Source organism: Moschus berezovskii, chromosome 8 (assembly GCF_049115385.1).
Source record: "Moschus berezovskii isolate FMDL1 chromosome 8, NW_MosBer_1.0, whole genome shotgun sequence".
In the NCBI taxonomy this organism is placed as follows: Eukaryota; Metazoa; Chordata; class Mammalia; order Artiodactyla; family Moschidae; genus Moschus; species Moschus berezovskii.
In genome coordinates, this window is record NC_142467.1 from 109,463,690 (window position 1) to 109,485,182 (window position 21,493).

Consider the following 21,493-nt stretch of genomic DNA (forward strand, 5'->3'; position numbering starts at 1 on the left):
CACCCCAACCCCGGACCCCTCCTGTCCTGGACCCCTCACTGGTCCTTCTCACGGCTGCCCCTTCTTTGTTCTCCCTGCCAGCCGGGAACAAGAGGGCACTGAGTCTACCTCAGAGGAGGGCCAGCTGCCCCAGGTCGTGGAGGAGTTGCGAGACCTGCAGGTGGCCCCTGGCACGCGGCTGGCCAAGTTCCAGCTCAAGGTGAAGGGTAAGCAGGAGAGGGATGGAGGGCCAGGCGCTGTCTCCTGCCAAGCCACGGGCGCATGGTCACCAGTGACCCCGGGCTCTCTGCGGGCCTGTGGGAGGCACGGTGCCCACTGGGCTGGGACCCTGTGCTCACCACTCCCCCTGTGGCCTCAGGCTACCCCACGCCTCGACTCTACTGGTTCAAAGATGGGCAGCCCCTGACCGCATCCACGCACATACGTATGGCGGACAAGAAGATGCTGCACACCCTGGAGGTTGTCTCGGTCACCAGCGAGGATGCAGGCCAGTACTCAGCCTACATCAGCAACGCCGTGGGTGCTGCTTACTCGTCTGCTCGGCTCCTGGTCCGAGGTGGGTGCCCAGCGACGTGGCAGGGCCTGGCGTCCACATCTGGGTTGCTGTGGCAGGCCTGGAAGCCAGGACCCAGTGGTCACTGCCCCTGTGTACAGAAGTCACAGGTGGCCAGAAACTGCTTCCCCGAGAGTGTGTGCCCCTAAGGGGTGAAGTGTGTGTGTGAAAGTGCTAGCTGCTCAGTCATGTCCAACACTCTGTGACCCCATGGACTGTAGTCCACTAGGCTCCTCTGGCCATGGAAGTTTCTGTTCAGGAATACTGGAGGGGGTAGCCTTTCCCTTCTCCAGGGGATCTTCTTGCATTGCAGGCAGAGTCTTTACTGACTGAGCCACCAGGGAAGCTGAGGGGGCACTGGGTCCATGAAAACTGGCTAGAAGGCTAGCTCGCCAGTGGAGTTGTCCCAGGCGGGCGTGGGGCCTTCGGTAGACTCTGGGGAGGAAGAGGCACATAGTCATTTTAGAAGTAGAAGTCTGAACTCCCTTACTTTTCCAAGTTCTGAACACTGCAAGGTGGTTCCAAGCCTCACCCAAGTCTGCATTGGTCTAGGGAGCCAACATTGCCTGTGGCTTGGGATCAGTGTGACTTTGAGCAGACCTGTTCCTGTGTTGGTTTCAGCGCTGTGCCCCAGACCCCTGGGCTGACATGGGGTAGCATGCATCTGGTCCGTGGGGCCTGAGTGAGAATCCCAGGTCTGCACGGCCAGCCAGGTTTAGGAAAGGTGCTGTGCGTGGTGTGTGGAAGTGGGTGGGGCCCCCCCTTGAGAATCCCACCCTGATAGGCAGGCCTGTTCAGGGGAGGGGGCACCTTGGTGCTGTAGATCTGACTTGTGTGCTTTTTTCAGGCCCCAATGAACCAGAAGAGAAGCCAGCATTAGGTGAGCTGAATCCAGAGGGCAGAGAGAGGGAGGGTGGGGTGGGCACTGGGCATAGATTCCATAAAGGAGTGTGAGGGGGATTGTGGAATTCCCATGTGGAGCTGGGGATCTGTATTGCTTACCACCAAATGCCCCGTGTCTTTCCAGATGCACGCCAGCAGCTGGTGCCGCCCCGGTTCCTGGAGAAATTCACCTCCAAGAAGGTGAAAAAGGGTTCCAGCATCACTTTCTCCGTGAAGGTGGAAGGTAGGCGGTCCTGCCTCCCTGCCCCCACTCAGGACCCCTCTAGAGAGGCTCGGAGGTGAGCCGCCCTCCTGGTGTGCGGAAGGACCGTCCACCATGTACTCCTGCCCACAGGAAACCCACCGCCAGCTGTGCACTGGCTGAGGGAGGAAGCGGAGCAGGGTGTGCTGTGGATCGGCCGCCACACGCCAGGCTACACGGTGGCCAGCTCCGCCCAGCAGCACAGCTTGGTCCTGCTGGATGTGGGCCGACAGCACCAGGGCACCTACACCTGCATCGCCTCCAACGCTGCCGGCCAGGCCCTCTGCTCCGCAGGCTTGCACGTCTCTGGCTGTGAGTGGGTGTGGGAGTGGGGGCAGAGTGGGCTGTGTGCACCCTCCGTGCTCCTGGGTCAGTCCCCACCCGCTACCCTGTGGGCTCTGCTCAACTAGACCCTCCTAGAAGCCCCCACCACCCTGAGTGGTTTCTTCCCGGGCCCCCTCAGCTCCTCAGAGGGCTGGTGAATCAAGTGTACACTCCTTCCGTTTCCTGCCCCTGGTGGGGTGACTATGGACAAGTTGGGACAGCGGACACAGGCTCCCTCAGGGCTCCAGGGGACAAGGCCAGGGCCCCTGGCGGGTGGTCCAGGCATCACTGGCAGGGGTGCTGGCCAGAACCCATGCTCAAGGGTATGTGGGGTCACTCTGGTGGCTCGCCCCGTTCTCCTGACAGTGCCTAAGGAGGCGGGGGCCACAGAGGAGCAGCCCGAGGCGAAGGAGGCCCTCATCTCCACCTTCCTGCAGGGGTGAGTGAGCGGCTGCTCGGGAGCCGGGGGCCAGCAGAGAGGGCCCAACAATGTGGGCCCTGGGGGTGCAGGTCCTGGGAGTGGGGGGCGGTGCTGCCACTGGGGAGGAGCCCCATCCTGGACCCCGCCCAGCTCAGCTCTGCTTGGGTCGTGGGGCTCGGCTCCCCACAGGAGAGGAGTCCTTCCCAGGACCCTGACCCTGGGAAGGGTCTAGCCCCACGGCCCCCAGACCCTCCTTTCTGTCAGACTCCTCAGGGTATCTCCTCCCCCTCTAGGACTCAAGCTGTTGCTGCACAGATGTCAGAACCTGCAGCTTTCACGGACCTTGCTGGGCAGAAGAAAGGTACGGGCAGGGTGGGCACGTGTCTGTGCAGGGAGGGGCGGGGGCATGCAGGAGGCTGCTTGGCAGGCCGCCCCAGGACTATGGGGCTCCTCTGGACTGTGTGGCCCTAGGAACACAGCTGGCCCAGCTGAGGCCGGGGCTCCCTGCCCTATTGTGGACCCAGTTCTGGCCTGCACAGGGCCCCAGCACCTTGGCGTGTTTTTAACCTGTTTTTTATGGAAAATACTGAGTCTACGCAGAAGTCAGGAGGAAGGAGCCTTGCATCCCATGTGCCCACTGCCTGTGGGGTCGCTCTTCACTGACCTGCTTCATTAATCTACCCTCTCCTCCCTTTCCTGTGCTGCCCACCATTGGTCATCCTCATTGCCCCTTAACCCCAACCCCTCCGCTGACCCATCACCCCTGCAAAGGACCCCACATCCATCAAGGGCAGCCTGAAGCTGCCAGGGTTCTGGCCCCCAGCCCGTGAGCCACGGTTTGGGGCCTGCCCACTGCCTTCGGTGTCCTCGCATTATACTGTCTGGCGGGGCTCCCTCTGATCTCAGTCCTTCCCGAGTCCCTTCCCAGACCAAAGGCCAAGTGGACAACAGGAATGAAAGTGGCACAGACACCCCCCGCGGAACCCCACAGCTCCGAGCTCCAAGCCTCGCCTGACCACTTACTGAGCTTTGCCCTCAGCCCCCCTTCACGCGCTGCCCTCCACCTCTCCCGGCGGCCTGCTGCCCGCGGACTGCCTGCTCTCCTGCAGCCACCTACTGCCCCCACTGCTCAGACCCCACCTCCCCAAGCTCATGGTCCCCTAAATCACACCTTGGCTCAGATGCCTCTGAGCCCAAGAGACCCCAGTCCTGGTCGGTATGTCCTGCTTCTGGCAGTGCTGGCCCAGCTCTGTGTGTCTGTTGGCACCTCTGGCCCCGAGCCCAGGATAGGCCCGGGAGCAGGTGTTCGGGCACGTCTGTGGAGCACACAGCTGGCTGAGCCAGGCTCTGGCCCCCAACAGAGCTCCTGGCAGCAGAGGCCCGTAGCCACCTGTCCTTGGCCGAGGTGGGCACAGAGGAGTTCCTGAAGAAGCTCACTTCGCAGATCACAGAGATGGTGTCGGCCAAGATCACACAGGGTAAGGCTGGCTGATGATAGAGCGAGCTCCAGGGGAGGCCGAGACTGCATCCCCAGGCCTGGGCCCTCCCCACCTGCATGCCCTGGAGACCCAGGGGGAGACGGCTAGTGGGGCAGGCCCTTTGAGGGCCTCACGTGTCCTGTGTCCCTCAGCGAAGCTGCAGGTGCCTGGAGTTGACAGTGACGAGGAGTCAAAGACACCATCTGCGTCCCCCCGGCATGGCCGTTCACGCCCATCTTCCAGTGTCCAGGAGTCGTCCTCAGAGTCCGAGGATGGGGACTCCCGGGGAGAGGTGCGTGCGCAGGCGAGGGGTGGGGGAAGGGGAGGTGAGAGCCTGGGGGCAGGGTACAAGTCAAGCTGGTACAGGGGGAAAGGAGGTGTGGGGAACACCCCTGCACGGCCAGCATCACCACCCTGACTCAGGACACGCCCAGCATCCCGCAGACTCCTCCTGGTCCCTTTGGAGCGGGCTGCCTGCACCCCTGAAAGGAGCTCCCTACCTAGAGCTGGGTCAGGCCTGTTTTAGAGCTTCAGGGAATCTCAGGATGGCTGTTTTCTTCTCCACTGAATCCTCAGGGTTTTGTAGCCTGAGGCCTTGGGAGGCCCATCAGCCCTCTCCCAGCCCCGCTCCCCTCTGGTGTCTGCACGGGGTCCCTGGGGCTTTGGGAGGCCTGGCTGGCCCCAGTGCAGGCCCAGCACAGCAGCTCCTCCCTCTCACCTGCAGATCTTTGACATCTATGTGGTCACGGCTGACTACCTGCCCCTGGGGGCTGAGCAGGATGCCATCTTGCTGCGAGAGGGCCAGTACGTGGAGGTCCTGGACTCTGCCCACCCCCTGCGCTGGCTAGTGCGCACCAAACCCACCAAAAACAGCCCCTCTCGGCAGGGCTGGGTGTCCCCTGCCTACCTGGACAGGCGGCTCAAGGTAACTAGGTGGCTGGAGGGGTGGTCCTGGGGTCGCAGGTGGGAGCCTGACGCTCGAAGGGCAGGCCAGTGCTCAGGCTGTCTGTGACTCCGCCCTGCTTGTCACCAGCTGTCTCCTGAGTGGGGGCCAGCGGAGGCCCCTGAGTTCCCTGGGGAGGCTTTGTCAGAGGATGAGTACAAGACGAGGCTGAGGTGAGGGGCCCCCAGACAGGTGCTGTGGGAAGGTGGGTTTCTGCGGGGGAGCTCTGAGATACTAATTTCTCCCATCGTGGGGCCGCCGGGTGGGTGTGGGGGTGCCCTCCCTCCGTTGTCTGGCCCGGCCCATTCTGAAAGCGGTCAGCACAGTGCGTGTGACTTGGAAGTGCCCCGTTGAGCAGACTCCTGGGTCTCCCCTTCACGACTGTCACCCTGCCAGTGCCATCATCCGGGACCTGCTGAGCTCAGAGCAGTCCTTCGTGGGCGAGCTGCAGTTCCTGCAGAGCCACCACATGCAGTACCTGGACCACTGCCCCCACGTGCCCGCAGCCGTGGCCAGCCAGAAGGCAGTCATCTTCCGAAACGTGCAGGACATCGGCCACTTCCACAGCAGGTGGGCCTGCAGGGTGGGCCTCGAGGCGTTTCCTTTGGTCTGTCTGTGTGGGTGTGCATGTGCGTGGTACACACATGTACACATGTGCACCCACAGACATGCCGTCCCTACACGTTTACATACCCACAAACACGGGTACATGCAGCACGCGTGCATATGTGTGGCCGTCACAGCCCAGAGCACTGACTTTCATCCGTAGGCACTCAGGCCTCGGTAGCAGCCGCTTCCTTCCCAAACCCTCAGGTTTGGGGCTGGGTTGTGGGTCCTGGGCGGGGTTCCTGATATCGCCCTCACCTGACCACCGTCCCCTCTGTGGCAGCTTCTTACAGGAGTTGCGAAGCTGTGACACAGATGACGACGTAGCCATGTGCTTCATCAAGAACCAGGCAGCCTTCGAGAAGTATCTGGAGTTCCTGGTGGGCCGAGTGCAGGCCGAGTCGGTGATGGTCAGCACAGCCGTGCAGGAGTTCTACAAGGTGACCCTCTGCCCACCAGCCCTGCCTCCACTCCCCAGGCTTCATGCTGGCTCCTGGCTTTTAGGTCATCTCCCCCGACCCTGCTCAGGCTCCGCTTCGCCTTCCCAGAACCCCTGACTCCCAGGTTAGAAAAGCAGGCAGGGTGCCCCTGCCAACCCTGCTCTCCCACCAACCCTGCTCACGTGTTAGACCATGACACTGGCCACCCCCCTGGGGCAGCAGTGGGACCCACCTGTGGAGGAGGGTTTGTGTGCGCATGCAAGCTCTGCTGGGCCCCCGGTCCACCAGCTTTCAGACTCTGGGGACACAAGCCCTCTGAAGGTTGCACTCTCCTGCCCTGAGCCCAGCCCTGTGGTTCCCACAGAAATACGCTGAGGAGGTGCTGTCAGCCGTGGACCCCTTGAAGCCACCACCCCCACCACTACAGCACTTCCTGGAGCAGCCAGTAGAGCGGATCCAGCAGTACCAGGCCCTGCTCAAGGTAGGCAGTATGGTCCAGGGGCTGTGGGGCCGCCCCCGTGCCCAGCCACCCCAGGCCTTGCCTTGACCTGCAGTCTTGCGCAGGAGCTGATCCGCAACAAGGCACGGAACGGCCAGAACTGCGCGCTGCTCGAGCAAGCCTACGCGGTGGTGTCGGCGCTGCCACAGCGGGCGGAAAACCAGCTGCACGTGTCACTCATAGAGAACTACCCCGGCACCCTGGAGGCCCTGGGCGAGCCCATCCGCCAGGTGGGACTGAGGGTGCGGGGAGCACCCTGGGCCGTGGAGGGTGGATGCCGGGCTGGGCTAGGCTGACCATGGCTGTCCGCTCCCCCAGGGCCACTTCATCGTGTGGGAGGGAGCACCGGGCGCGCGGATGCCATGGAAGGGCCACCACCGGCACGTCTTCCTGTTCCGGCACCACCTGGTGGTCTGCAAGCCCCGGCGGGACTCACGCACCGACACCTTCAGCTACGTCTTCCGGAACATGATGAAGGTTTGCAGGGTGCCGGCGGAGCCTGGGTGGACAGAGGGAGGCCGTGCAGGCTGTGCAGGCAGGGGAAGCCCAGGGGTCAGTCCCGCCACCCTGGCCTCGGTGACCATGGCTTGGTCCACGTCCGGGCAGTCAGCCTGTGCCCTCCTCCCACAGCTGAGCAGCATCGACCTGAATGACCAGGTGGAGGGCGATGACCGAGCCTTTGAGATCTGGCACGAGCGGGAGGACTCCGTGCGCAAGTACCTGCTGCAGGCACGGACGGTCATCACCAAGAACTCCTGGGTGAAGGAGATCTGCGGCATCCAGCAGCGCCTGGCCTTGCCCATCTGGCGTGAGTGCCTGGGCTCCTGGAGCAAGGCTGGGAGGGAGGCTGAACCTTTGCCTGGGTGCCTGGCTTGAGAGCACAGGAGTCGGCAGGTCCTGAGCTCTGGGCCCTTGTCCCCACCTGGGCAAGCACAAGGGAAGATGCTCAATTCTAGGGCAAGTGGCGCGCTCTGCCCTTGGTTAGCCAGCTTTGGTGGGGGCCTCGGGGCCCGCGCTTGGCTGCCCAGCACAGAGGCAGGCTGTGTTAGGGTGTGAAGGGCCCAGCAGTCCTGGTTTTGCTTCCTCGCTTAGAATGGGAGAGAGGACCCCGTTTCAACGCGCCCTTCTTTCCCACGGTCGCTGCCGTGCTCCCTGACACATCCTGGGCCTGTGTCCCTTCCCCTGAGTCCCGTGCAGCTCCCAGTGTGGCACTGCGGACAAAGGCTCCTAAGGGGTGCTGTCTCCTGCAACCATTTGTTGGTCATGGGGCTCTGGTCCTGCCAGGTGGACACCTGAGGGAGTAAGTGGGTGATCAAGGCCCTGTGTTTATATCCCCAGACCCCCCCGAGTTTGAAGAAGAGCTGGCTGACTGCACAGCTGAGCTGGGCGAGACAGTCAAGCTGGCCTGCCGTGTGACGGGCACACCCAAGCCCATTGTCAGCTGGTACAAAGGTAAGCCTCTGGGTGCTAATTCTGTAACAGGCAAGAGCCACCCAGAGGGAGTCAGCCTGGCCAGGGGGCCGGGGTCCAGGGTGGCGTCTGATGGAGGCGCTGGGCACAAGAGACAGGCCTCCTGTTCTGGCTGCCTGCTCCTGAATCAAAGCCGGGCTGGTGGGTGTGCACGGCGGTGCGGTGGGCCAGAGGCGGAGCTTGCACCCGTGTGCACAACGCTGTTGACACAGTGACTCTGCCCACGCCCGAAGCTCGCTCATTGTTCCCTCATTTGACCATGTCTGTGCTGAGTGCCCAGGGCCATTCCAGGTGCATGGGGAATAGCAGTGAACAGGCAGGCCACCCTTGTCCGTGCATACAGGCTGGCCTTCTTGGGGAGGAGACAGATGACAAGCCCATAGACAGATATGCAGTATGAAGTCCAAAGTGGCATGACCGGCCAAAGAAGTATGGCAGAACGAAGGGCAGGCAGCTTGGAGGAACTCCCAGTGGGCAGCGAGGCTCCAGGGAACAGCAGGGAGAGGGGAGCCGAGGCGGGCATGGTGGGGAATGAGGCTGGGGAAGGCTGGGCCTTGAGGGCTGCCGTGTGGTTCTCAGGTGTGACTCCCCTGTGTGATGGGAGCTGCAAACCCGGGGGTCCCCAGGAACACCTTCACTTCTGACATCAACTTCAGGATCTCAAGACCGTTCTCACTGGGCACCAACCGCGAGTGTGGGTGTCCCCAGCCACCTTCAGGCTCAGTGATTGAGTCTCAGGGACTCAGTGGGACTCAGCACAACCATCCCAGTCAGGGTTCTGGTTTGCTGCAGTGAGAGGGAAGCGGTACATGGGGTGGGGTCCATCTGAGGGTCCAGGCGTGGCCCAGATGTCCCCACGATACAGTCCTGTGGACACGCTATTCCTGTCACCTCTGATGTGTGCCAGCACGGGTAGTGTGGATAACCAGGGACACTCCCTCGTTGAGCCTCTTTGTGTCAGGTTTCTGCCGGGCACTCACAGAGACTGCCCCCCTGCACGACTGACCTCAATCTGTGGCCCCTCTGAGGTCAAGCTGATGCCGTATGGCCTAAAGCCCCCCACCCCCACCAAGTCACAGTGTAGCCTGGACCATCTGGTGAGTCTCAAAGTCTCAGGTGAACTGTGATACTCTCATGAGAGCTCATCTGGGCTGAATGGTAAGTCCTGAGCTCTAGTTGGGTCCCAATAGCCGAGTCCACTCCTGGCTTTGGGGGATGGTCCCAGGGAAGTCCGTCCTCCCGTCCTGCTTGTCCACAGCCAGTCAGGCACATGTGTCCACCATGGATGGCTGAGAATGGGGCTGGCGCAGATACGCAGGCCACTTTGCTGGGACATGAAAGAAGGGCCAGACTGGCCCAGGGTTAGAGCTTCAGAGCAGAGTTGGTGGATGAAGTGACTGGTTCCCCCAGCACCCTGGGGGTCTTCCTTCTGGAGTCTGTGGGGTCCTGAAGTCTGCGGAGTTCCCTGCCACCTCGCAGAACCCATGCAGTGCAATCCCACTTCCCCGCCATCCCTTCTCATACCAGACCTCTCACCTGTGAGGGTGGGTTCAGAGAGACAAACGCAGTCAGTAAAAGTAATTGAGAAGAACGCGCCCGTCAGCCGTACCCCTTCAGCTAGGCTGCCCTCAGGAACGTGTGCCGGCTGGGCTGTCTGAGGGAAAGGGGAGTTGCACCGTGCCCAGGAACAATCAGGGTGGGATCCTGGGTTCCCAACTGTCTCCAGACCATCCACTGTCTTTTTTGTCTGGACTTTTACCCGGTGAGCAGCTTACAGGCTTAGACTCCTCTGAGGAGAGCTGTGTCTGGGGAGTGGAGGAAGCAAGGGGCAGCCAGTGGTCAGTTCATGTTGGGAAGCCCCCGCGACAGACAGGTCCTCAGACTGCTGGTGGGCCAGGCGGCACACACAGCCCTGTGGTGTGGCCAGAGCCGGCAGTTCACTGACCTAAAGCACCCTCACAGTTGGAGACACCCGAGAGATGTCTCCTGAGAGACACCCATCTGCCAGGTGAGAGCAGTCCTGTGTGGCATGCACTGGAACTTGGCCCCACGCGCAGGGCAGCAGCTCCACCCAGGGACTCTGGTGGTCTGGAGCCCTATCATGCTCCCATCTTGTCTCCATCTTTCATGGACCCGAGGAGGAGTGTCTTCGGCCCACCCATCTGTAGTTAAGTGTCAAACTGCCAGGGTGTTCACAACATCTCACATAACCTTTGCCAGGAAGAATAGCATCTGGCAGGAGAAATCAGACTCACCCACCAGCAAAACATCATTCATCTGGTGGAAGCTTAAGTGTCGGGGGCAGAAGGCCAGCTTCTAATTCACCCTGGGGTAGGAGCCCCAGTGGTGCTCTGGTCTCGGTCCCTGGATGCCAGCAGGAGGGAAAAGCAGGTGGCTGCAATGCCCAGGACTCCTGCCAGGAGCTGTTCGCCTGCACAGAAGACCCCATTGCAGCTGTCCTGTCCTCGCCAGCTGGAGCCACAGGAGCAGGGACTGGGCTGGGCTGGTGGCAGTTTCCTGCCAGCTTCCACTCTCTGTGGCTGTACAAGGCTGTTGATTTTGGATTCAGCCTCTCCTGTTACCGGGGCTGCTTTCACACCTCCCAAGAGGCCTGCAACTTCTTTTCTCCTGCTGGGGTTCTGCTGGCAGTCTTGGCAAGTGACATGTTGCTGGGCTGGAGCTGGTTACATGCTCCACAGCCTCTCCACAAGTAGGGCCTTGCCACCCTCGTGTGGAGCCGGGTGTTCGAAGCAGCAGACACCAGGGTCCAGAGGTGGAAGCCACGGTCACAGCACCCTGACTTGGCCCCAGGGTGACAGTTTTCTTCTTGCTCTGTGGGAACCCTGCTTAGATCCCATCTGTGGAATCCAGACACCTGTATCCAGCAGAGCCATCACAATCTAAGCTCTCCCCCTGGCTGCATGCCTGGTGTGTCAGAGGGGCATGTTGGGTCCCTCTGAGCCCAGCGAGACCAAGGCCCACTTCTGATGATTTTTCTCTTAAAGCAGTGGTCAGGGTGGAGGAGGAGGAAGGGCTCAGGGATGGAAGGCGACACACTTCCGTAGCTCAGTAATACCTAGTGTTTGGGGCTCACTCAGATGAGGCGGCAGGATTGTCACGACAGATCCTATCTTTTAGCTTCGGGGACCCCTTGACTTAACAGCCACATCACGCTCTCAGGGGCTCTGTGTCCCTTGCCTGGCATGATGGTGACATTTTGGATGGGGCCCATTTAGCAGAGGTTTCCACTGGCCCAGAGCCGTGTACCATCTCCCATCCCCTTGAGGGCTGAGTGAGGTGTCCAAGAGGCAGGACCGCCTGTCAGGAGGCTCTCACATCTCTGGACCGCCTTCTCCGTGTGTCACCAGCACCCTAGACACCGTCCAGGGGTCACGAGCCCACGTGCCACCTGTTGACAGTCCCCCTAGAGGTCTGTCCGTGTCAGGGAGTCGTCCCAAGCCAGAGTTCACAGCAAACACCAGGGTCCTTTCCTGTTACCTCTGAAAGGATCCTTCATGTATTTGGTGCCCATGCCTCTTATCCCTGAGTTCTAGCCCTGCTTCTGCCTGCCTTCAGCCCCCAGGATTGGCAATGGCTTTCCCTTTGCACCCATGGTGGGTGTGTATTTCTGTGACTGGACTCAGAAGGGCACAGAGACTTCCCGGGATTCAGCATGGGTTCTGATGTTTGTTGGGAAGTGGGGCTGACCTGAGGCGAGCAGCAGCGTCCCGCTGTAGGGAGAGAGAGAGTGTGTCAACCAAGGCACCATCCAGGAGACTTTGAACCCACGTCTCCGTGCTCGGCTCGGAGCCGCCTGCTCAGTTTCTCCGCATTCACAGGAAATGGCTGTTTCTTGCACAGCTGTTTGGGCAGTGTGTCCACCACTGATTCCCATTGACATCCCTTCCCTCAGGTCTATTAACTGGTCCACGGGCTGCCACCTTTCTCTTTTGGAATGGTGTGTCTCTTACAGTATCCCTTCCTTGTTGCCAAAGTTGCAAATCAGAAACTGTGAAAGACCTGAGATATTTCTTGGCTTGCAAGCCAGCAAGCCAGTCAGCCAGCCAGATTACAAATGCAAGACCCCAAGTCAGAGACAAAGGTTGTTTGTCACAGCAAAAGCAGCAGCATTTTTCATGGGCTTCCCGTGCCTTGATCTCCACACCCAGGCACCAGATGTCAGCTTCATGCAGTGAATTTTTCCACAACAGAGGAGCCTCGAGTTTTAGGAGATACTGAACTTTTATGGGGCTGCTGGCACATCTTCCCCTCCTTCCCTCCAAAGAGAAAAGTGACTTACGGCCCTAGAAGGCAGTCACATGTCTCACAGGGAAGGAAGCTGAGGGCTTTGTCTCTGCTGACGTTGATGGCTCCTGGGGGAGGTTTCCAAGGAGGCGGGACCACCTATCAGGAAGCACCGACATCTCTCTGGATCACTTTCTGCAGCGTGTCATCAGCACCCTAGACACCGTCCAGGTGCCACGAGCCCACGTGCCAGCTGTTGACAGTCCCCCTAGAGGTTTGTCTGTGTCAGGGAATGGGTACAGGGAACACCTGGCTGTAGGTGTCTTTGCCTAAAGGGTGCAGGAATGCTGGAAGTCCAAGGAGAAGTGTTTTCTGATAGCAAGATGAAGGCTGAGAATTGACCACAGATTGACAGTGGGCTTCCCTGATAGCTCAGTTGGTAAAGAAAGAACCCACCTGCAATGCAGGAGACCCTGATTCAGTTCCTGGGTCAGGGACATCCGCTGGATAAGGCTACCCACTCCAATATTCTTTGGCTTCCCTTGTGGCTCGGCTGGTAAAGAATTCGCCTACAATTCGGGAAACCTGGGTTCGATCCCTGCGTTGGGAAGATCACCTGGCGAAGGGAAAGGGTACCTATTTCAATATTCTGGCCTGGAGAATCCCATGGACTGTATAGTCCATGGAGTTGCAAAGAGTTGCACACGACTGAGCGACTTTCACTTTGACTGACAGTGTCACTGGTGTCCTTGCCAAGGGCTGTGTTGTGTGAGGTGAAAGCCAAGAGGTGTAGTTTGGGAAAAGATGGGAAAGGACGCTCCTGGAGACAGAGAATAAAAAGAACTCTTTCTTGGAATTACCATACAGGGATGCAGGGAAATAGGGTGGCAGCTGGAAGCTTTTGGAAGGGGGTATGTTTTTAAATTGTTAAGTTTCTCTGTGAATCAGATGTCAAGATGTTTTAACTTAAACAACCTTGTTCAGAATGTACAGAGCTGTTGGAAAGTGTCATCTATGAAATTTTACGTATTTATGGAGGAAAGATTTCTTCATAGTGAAAGGTGCATATCCCCCCACCCCTGTCGCAGGAAGGAAAGGTGGTGCAGCTGGAGATGTTAGTCAGGTGGGCATTTGGATGAGGATAATTAAAGAGAGGGTGCTGTCCGAGTACCTGCTAGGTGGGGCCAGTACCTTGGGGGAGTGGCAGAGCCACTGGCAAGGTAGTTGAGGGTCTTATTATCAGAGGAGACGTCCTCTGGTGGGTTTGGGTCCCCAAGCCTGGCCCGTCTCCAGCTAAGAGCTGGCCTTTTAGAGGCCACACTGTGCACAGTGAGGTCTGGGGAAGTAGATGGTGTGGGTCAGCGCCATCGCTCCATCCGGGGCTCCAGGTCAGCTAGGCCAGCTAGACCCTTGGCAGGGAGTCCACTGGCTCTTGTGCTCTAGGGGTAGCCTCCTCCATCAGACCCTATGGCTGTGAACTCAGACAGGTCCAGCCTTTTGTCCCTGATAGTGTTCCCTCTGTGATGGCCTTCCCCTCCTTTCCAGATGGGAAGCCAGTGGAGGTGGACCCTCACCACATCCTCATTGAAGACCCCGATGGCTCGTGCACGCTCATCCTGGACAACTTGACTGGCGCTGACTCTGGCCAGTACATGTGCTTTGCAGCCAGCGCTGCTGGCAGTGCCAGCACCCTGGGCAAAATATTGGTGCAAGGTGAGACCTGAGGGGAAGGACAGGGTATAAGTGCCTGGGCCCCACCCTGTGGGCATTATAAAGGTGTCAGCCCTGGTTGGGGGCACATGGATGGAGCTGCAGGGATGGTTGTGAGAATCTGACAAGGCTGGGAGACTCGCTGGTGGCCGGGGGGCCTGGCCCACCACGCTGCCTCCTCTGCGACTCTGCCTCCACCTCCCTTTCTGTCTCCTTCTCTGTGTCCACCGCTGTCTGTCTGCTTCTCTCTCTGTCCCTCTGTCCGCATCTCTGTGTCTCTCTGTCTCTTTCCCTCTGGCTCTCAATCTCTTTTTTGTCTCCCCACGTTCCCTGGGCCCCGCAGTCCCGCCTCGGTTTGTGAACAAGGTCCGGGCAGTGCCCTTTGTGGATGGAGAAGATGCCCAGATCACCTGCACCATCGAAGGTGCCCCATACCCTCAGATCAGGTGGGCCAGGTGGCTTGTGGGTGGGGCAGCACAGGGCACACGGGCCTGCCCTGGGGCTGTGCTGCCTGCCTGAGAAGTGCGGGGGGCAGCCTGTTAGCTGGGGCAGGGCCGGCTAGTCACAGAACTGCCGCCTGCCCGGTGAGGAGTGGGCATGGGAGGGCCGTGGCACGTTCTGAACATGGCTCTAGCTGCAGCGAAGAGAGCACGGGACCGGCTGTTCGTTGGGTGGGTGACGTCCAGGAGGGTGGGCTCTGTGAGGATACTTGGAACTATGGGATGGGTGAGCACAGGGTCCTGAGCATGGGCGGGAGACCCACCTGACTGCCCTGGGGGCTGGCTGCAGGTGGTACAAGGATGGGGCCCTGCTGACCCCTGGGGGCAGATACCAGATCCTGAGTGAGCCCCGCAGCGGCCTGCTGGTGCTGGAGATCCGGGCAGCTGGCACGGAGGATCTGGGCATCTATGAGTGTGAGGTGAGGTGGGTGGGGCTGGGGGAGGGGTTGGGGGCCTTGTCCTGGGGAATCCCGCCTGGTCACTGCCATCCGTGACCGCAGTGAGAGAGGAGACCCCAGGCCACTGTCACCCACTCTCCGTGTGGAGAAGACAGGGCCCGAGGAGCGGGCCCTGGTCCTCGTGGTCCGGGGGCGCTGGTGCAGGTCAGGGGAGGGTATGTGCTCGCCGTGGCTCCTCCTGACCCCCAGCCTCCTTTGTGCTGTTGCTGCTGGCAGCCTGCAGGGGACACTGTGGTGCCCGTTCCACCACAGAAAAAGAAACACCCCAGTCAGCCCTGGACCTGTGCTGGCCACACACGGTGATTTAAATGTAAATCAGTTAAAGTTAACATTTAAGTAAAGATTCACTTCTAATTCACGTACTCAGAACGCACGTGGCCACTAAGCTAAACAGAGCAGGTGGAGAGTGTTCCCCCTGTCACAGGGAGCCCCTGGTCAAGGGACACGGTAGCTGGCCTGGTACCCTTACCCCTGTGGCCGGACTCTGCGGCTCTTGAAATAGCTGTGGTGGGCCCTCCCTGCCACTGCTGGCCTGTGTGGCCCAGGCCCCCTGGGGAGCCGCAGGCTGGAGGTGAGCCCCTGCTCTGTACCCTGCAGTTGGGGAACCGGCTGGGCTCCAAGCGGAGCCGTGCAGAGCTGCTCATGCAGAGCCCTGTGCTGCAAGCCCGGGAACAGCACCACATGGAGCGGCTCGCAGCCGTGGAAGGTGAGTGCCCCACGTCCAGTCCAGCCTGAGCTGGACCCCCACAGGCTGGGGCACGGCTGGGAGGGGTAGAACCCTCAGCCCTCTCATCAGAGCACACTTCCTGGAGGAGGGGAAGCATGTGTGGAGGAGGGGACTCAGCGGATAGGGGGCAAGTGCTGGCGGCCCGCCACTGACTGGAGCAGCATATGTGGGGGCCAGAGAAGGGTGGGCTGTGAACCAGAGCCTGGGAAAGGCTGACGGGATCGTCTGAAGGGTCGGGGGACCCCCTAAGCCTGCTAATAACCATTCCTGGGGGAAATAACAAGTGCATATGCAGGCCAGACCTGGGCCTGGAGCTGCCTGCCAGGCAGCATTCAGAGAGGTCTTACAGGATGGGTGGCAGGGGCAGCTCCACAGAAGCAGGCTGCTGGGTCCCAGCTTGGCTCCTGGGAGAAGGAGCAGTCTCAGGGGTGTGATCCTTCCACAGCAGGCAGCCTTGGCTGAGGAAAGCACAGGGTGCTGTGGCTTGGCCTGGGCCAGGCTAGGAGGGGTCTGGGCTGCAGGACGGGCCTCACTAGGGAGCAGCATGCTCCGAGGCAGGCGGTGAAGGGTGGCAGGGCGCCTCCCTCTGTGGCTCCAGGGTCCCAACCAGGATGGCTGGGATGGGGAGGAGGGCAGTTGGTGTCTGTTCAGTTCAGAGAGCGGCCTTACAAGGCTTGCAGGGTGGGTGACAGCCTCAGGGAGAGTTTCTCCTGGTCTGAACTGACTTACCTGGAAGGGGCTGCCAGGACAGAGATTGAGTCTCCCATCCTCGGGGGCATGCAAGTGGAAGCTACACTGAAACACCTGGGGGAGCCCCAGCTCTCACAGAAGGGGGTGGGTTGGGATCTGTGTCCTCCCAAGTCCTGAAAATTGGCTTCTCTGATGCCTCGAGCCCCCAGACCCAGTGCCTCCCAGGATCCAGTCTGCTGTCTGTCTGGACTTTCACGGAGTCAGCCATCTGACGCCAGAAGCGCAGGCCTGGGGCCTTTCCCACTCTGTAGGGCCCGCCCAGAGACCCTTCCTCCCTCGTGGGCAGGGGTCCTGTTCATCAAGCCGCAAAGGGCACTGGTCAAGCCAGCTCCCACTGGAGGCCCCCTCGGCGTCTGCCGGCACCACTGCCATGCCCGTGGTGGCCTTACATGGTGCACAGCAGGGCTCAGCACCCTGTCTCAGCGGCGACAAGCACGTCCCACGGAGCTCTCACTGCCCCGCCACAATGGGCCTCTGTCCGGGTCCCGTGGATGCAGGGTCTGGGGGGCGGCACACCCACGCCGAGAACGGCCTTGGCGCCTCACCAGGCGAGGCCAGTCTTCACAGCCCCTGGGACTGGAGCCCGCCGCCTCCTGCTTCCTAATCCTGTCCCGCTGCTTCATCATTAACCTGGTGGCTCTGCAGCCAGGACGGGCCCTGGCTGGCCCCGTGGGGTGTGGCGCTGCCCCCTTGCTTGTGAAACTGCGCAGGGCCAAGAGCCCCGCTTGGCATGGCTGCACCCCATCCATAGTCGCCAGTACGCACCGGATCCCAGAGCTCCTCTGGTGGCAGGCTAGATGGGGAACAAAGGTTCCAGGAGTGTAGCAGCCCACTCTGGTCACCACCCCCAGAAGCAACAGAACGAGTCCCTGGTCAAGGAGGGTCAGGGAAAGGGCCCTAGATCGCTCACTATTCTGTATGCAGCGGGTGGCTTACAGGCCACAGACAGGTTGGTGTTCTCTGGGTCCAACTTCGTCTAAAGACACAGGGCATTGTGGCTGCATCCCATTCTCTCTCCCAGTAGGCTCCCTTCTCTCCAGGAGGCTGCTTGCACAAGCACATGCAGGCACACACACAGTCACACACATGTGCGTGCACACGCACACACATGCCCCGAAAATGCGGCACCCAAGTGCCACACAGACACAGCTGGGACATTTAACTCATGTTCATCTAGTTGGAAACAAGGCTAAAATAGTCACGGTCATGTAAAGAAGTCCTTTTCCATGTGGCACAAAATCCCACAGATCACAGACTAGGAGGCTGTGTGCCCTGGGCCACGTCACTTGACTTTCCTGAGCCTCCCCCCCAGTTTCCCCGAGTCTGGTGAGAGGGACTGCTGAGATGTTTGGGTGCTGGTAGCTGGTGGGCTGTCTGCTCGCCCGCTGACGAGGCTGGGAGGGGGCACATCTGTGCCAAGCTTGACCCTGCCCAGAAGCTACAGAGGAAGAGGCCTCCAGATGGTGGGGAGTAGGTGCTGCCGGGTCCTGGATGAGTCCCGTGCTGTCTCTGGGATATGGGTCCCTGTCAGCTCTGGGGAGGAGGACAGCTAGGACAATCAAGAAACAGTTGAGTGTGTGGGATGCTCCTGGCTCGCTCAGAGCCCAGGACCCTGCTCAGACATCCTCAGGTTGCTCCCAGAGGGCCTTCTGTGGCCTGACGCCCAGCACTCAGACAGGCTACCTCTAGGACTCCAGAGTCACTCTGCCCTGGAGAGAGGTTCTTTGGTCTTAGAATCTTTTGTGAACTGGGCACCAGCCCTCCACATCCCAGTTTGGCTGTCAGTCACAGGCCATTCCTTTCCCCTTTCTAGACCTCGGGTTTCTATGAAAAGAGGAACTTTAGGGCCTGACAAATAGCCAGGGCTCCCTGGGTACATGGACTAAAGGAAGAGCTTGGATTTCTGTGTGGGCAGTCTGAACAAGGCACTTATTCTCCATGAAGCCCCTGCAAGGCCCCTCAAGGGGGCAGGGCTTCTTGCCTCGTGGGGGACACATGGTCACCGCAATGCCTCATTCCCCAGACCCTTGGAAGAGGCACTGTCACCGTTTCAGAGGTGAACGACCTGGGGCTCTAAGCTGAGACATTCCTCCCAGAGGGTACACAGTTGGAGCCAGTGTCCTAAGCTGAACGAGTTACCACACTGCCGGGCCACTCGGATAGCTCAGCCCCCAGCCCTGGCTGATCTGTAACCCTCGCTATTCCGACTGTTTTCTTTGTAGTCACTGAGCAGGAGACTAAGGTCCCCAAGAAAACCGTCATCATGTAAGTGCAGGCGTGTTCCTAACCTTCCCTCTGACTGCAGTGCTCCCTGCATGCCCACTAACCTCCCCGGATCTTGCCTGTGTAGCCTGGCCCCTAGCTTGCCTGACCGCTTGCTCCCATGGCCTTTGTTCATCACACAGACTGCCAGCACTTTGCAGACACTCCCAGGGCATTCACCTTCCCTTAAGACCTTGGCTACCACATTTCAAAGCTGTCTCTCCCGGGGTCTAGGTACCCTCCCCATGGCTCTGTTGTCTCAGCAGGGTCGACTTACTCTGCACGTCCCAGGGCTCAGCCAGGGCTTGGACTCAGAGTCATACTCATCAGGGAAGAGCAAGGCCTGAAAGTTTCTTCTCCAGCATGCTGGAGGCAGAATGCTGCCATCTAGGATCCTAGGATCTAGAGCATTGTCCAAGGGCACTTTCTGTGATGACAGAAGTGATCCATACTTACACTCCGCTCCGGCAGCCACATGCTGCATGTGGCTCCTGAGCATTTGTCTAGTGTGGCTGAGAAATTGGATTTTAAAATTTAGTTCATTTGATTTTAATTAAAATAGTGTAACCTCAGTGAACAGTACAGCTCTAGGGTCCTTAGAGGTCTCCAGACTCAGCCCTCTTACTGAGAAGGTGGGGAGACTGAGGTTCAGGGAAGAGAAAAGCCTCGCTCAGGGTAGCTCGCGATCGGAAGCTGGCCGGGAACTCGTTTCCTTGATGGCACAGCCATTGTCCCCTTCCCCACTCTTCAGTGCCTTCAAGGCTGAGGAAAAGCCATACATATCTTTGATAAATAATACAAGAGGTCCAGAGCGGTCCAGAGCTAGGTGAACGCACAGAAGGCAGGACTGGTTTTGACCTGGATGATCTGAAAGGACTTGCAGTAGAAGATGTATGAAGTGGGAGGGTAGAAGACCTTGCACAAGCTAGGAGGCAATAAAAACTATGATTTCCTAAAGCCGAATGTCTGGGAGGCTCTAAGATGGGGAACCTCTTAATTCCCCCTAGGCAGAAGACCTCCTGAAGGGGCCTGCAGCTGGTAATGTTGCTGCAGAACCCATCTTCAGACACTGGCTAGCTCCTGGGTTAATCCTCCCCTGACTTTCTCCCTTCTCCCCCAGAGCAGAGTGTGGCCTCACAGTAGATGGGGCTGCCTGGGGCAGAAAGAAGTCCTATCCCTGGAGGTACGCAGCCATGCCAGAGCTTTCCACAGATCGGCTCTGTATTTCATCTGTGAGGGGAGCGTTGTTATCCACATTTTATGAGTGAAAACATGAAGGAGCAGGGATGGGGCCAGGCAGCCCCACTGGGGACTCGTGCGTCTGGGAGGCTGGACTAGGCAACTCACAAGGCACCCTCACGTCCAATCTGTTCCAGGCTTAGGGAGGCAGCAACCCTCACCCTGCAAGGACATGTACCCCCTCACCTGAGGCATGGAGAGAGGCAGCTGCCTGGCACCGCATCCCCCAAGGGCACACCACACAGTGAGGAGCTCTGGGGAGCCAAGGGTTACCAGAAAGAGACCGGGCTTGGAGAGAGGCTTCTGCCACCTGGCAACCTCAAGTGGTGTGCTGCTGGCCTCAGGACAGGAGGCCTCCGTGTCCTCATGGGGGCAGCAGTGAGCCGAGCAGGGGGTGCATGTAGGAGGCGTGGCCTCACCGTCCTGCCTCAGCAAATCAGGCCACTTGAGGCCAGAAGGTGGGTCCTTGCCCAGGTTCCCCTGACATGTGGGCAGTCTCTACTCAGGAACAAGCCTGGCGCCACTGAGCCTTGTGTGAAGCAGGAAGGCAGGCCTGCGGCCCTGAATAGGCCGTGCCTCCATGCCTCAGCTTCCCCACCAGTTAAGGGGGCACAGCGTTTCCCCTTTACCAGGGGAGGGCCAGTGGAGGCAGGGTCTGTCGTCGCTATGCACCCCACGGTGTGGCCACACAGCTCTGTGCCCGTGCCCATGAGTAACGGCTCCCTGTTGGAGCTGTGGGTTAGCCGGAAGTAAAGCTGAGCAGGAGAGAGACCAAGTCCTCGCCATTGCAGGCAGCTGGCAGCAGCACTGAGTTGTCACCACATGCATGCCAGATCCTTATGCATGAGCCCAAGAGGAAATGCAGGTCCCAGGGCGCAGGAGAGCTGTGTTACGGAACCTGTTCCTGCCCCCTGCCTGTACTCATTTCCCCCTCAGTGCCTGGCAGAGTTAGGGTGCTGGTTGGCAGAGGAGGCCTGGCTGATGGGGGGACTTCTGACTCTTGGCTCTGGGAAGGTCTCAAGCCCTTTGTCAACCTTGTCTGCACCTGTCAAAGGGGATCAGACGCACCGCCCAGAGTTGCTGCGAGGCCCCTGGCCAGACTCCCGTGCACACGGACTTGAGTTCTCTCCCCTCATCCCCCTGCGTCCCCACCTGACCTCTTGGGCTGAGCTCACAGCACCCGCGACAGCAAGGCCATGCCCAGGGCCAGCAGTCTTTGCCAGGCCTCACATCCCAGACCCAGAGGCCCAAAGCACGGGCTGCAAGTCCAAACTCTGGCGTCCCCCTGCTCCGCAGTCCCTGACTGACGATCTCTGAGGCACCTGCCCTCTGAGAAGCGCCCCAAACCCCCATCGCCCTCCTGCCACGATACAGAGCACAGAGCAAGCATGGGACTGATGAGGAAGGCTGTGTGGCTTGTCCCTGTACCCCTGTCCCTCAGCTCTGTAAGGAGGGCTGGTGTCTCCAGAGCGGGACAGCCACACACAGGAAGGGAAACCGGCACATGATGTTACAGACCCACCTGAGGTGTGAGGAGACCTGAGTGACACTGCACGTGCCTCCCCCCATGCCTCGCCTCTCATTTTGAGATCTGTACACTGGAGCCCAAGTGTTCGCAGATGGCCAGATGAAACTCTGCTTTGGTACTTTGGTTCTTTGGGTGGGCATCTAGAGCCTGGGCTCAGGCGCATGTGTAGGAGTTTGTCTGTGCAGTTTCAGCACTT

At 59.8% G+C, this 21,493-nt stretch overlaps 1 protein-coding gene across 18 annotated transcripts in view; it reads left to right on the top strand.

The window, feature by feature from the left end:
• OBSCN (obscurin, cytoskeletal calmodulin and titin-interacting RhoGEF) overlaps window positions 1-21,493 on the top strand; it is a 234,815-nt gene that overhangs the window by 196,388 nt on the left and 16,934 nt on the right. For 17 of the 18 annotated variants that reach the window (XM_088839239.1, XM_088839241.1, XM_088839240.1 and 14 more), the window contains 22 exons: window positions 82-206; window positions 359-556; window positions 1,401-1,433; window positions 1,581-1,679; window positions 1,791-2,009; window positions 2,388-2,460; window positions 2,736-2,803; window positions 3,804-3,920; window positions 4,073-4,212; window positions 4,645-4,845; window positions 4,954-5,036; window positions 5,260-5,433; window positions 5,753-5,909; window positions 6,274-6,390; window positions 6,474-6,638; window positions 6,727-6,885; window positions 7,039-7,216; window positions 7,747-7,860; window positions 13,669-13,836; window positions 14,177-14,279; window positions 14,623-14,752; window positions 15,389-15,497. In XM_088839239.1, the coding sequence (XP_088695365.1) occupies window positions 82-206; window positions 359-556; window positions 1,401-1,433; window positions 1,581-1,679; window positions 1,791-2,009; window positions 2,388-2,460; window positions 2,736-2,803; window positions 3,804-3,920; window positions 4,073-4,212; window positions 4,645-4,845; window positions 4,954-5,036; window positions 5,260-5,433; window positions 5,753-5,909; window positions 6,274-6,390; window positions 6,474-6,638; window positions 6,727-6,885; window positions 7,039-7,216; window positions 7,747-7,860; window positions 13,669-13,836; window positions 14,177-14,279; window positions 14,623-14,752; window positions 15,389-15,497 (2,930 nt within the window). Of the gene's footprint in view, window positions 1-81; window positions 207-358; window positions 557-1,400; window positions 1,434-1,580; window positions 1,680-1,790; window positions 2,010-2,387; window positions 2,461-2,735; window positions 2,804-3,803; window positions 3,921-4,072; window positions 4,213-4,644; window positions 4,846-4,953; window positions 5,037-5,259; window positions 5,434-5,752; window positions 5,910-6,273; window positions 6,391-6,473; window positions 6,639-6,726; window positions 6,886-7,038; window positions 7,217-7,746; window positions 7,861-13,668; window positions 13,837-14,176; window positions 14,280-14,622; window positions 14,753-15,388; window positions 15,498-18,490; window positions 18,534-21,493 lie in introns of all 18 variants that reach the window. The other variant, XM_088839257.1, reaches the window with a different exon arrangement.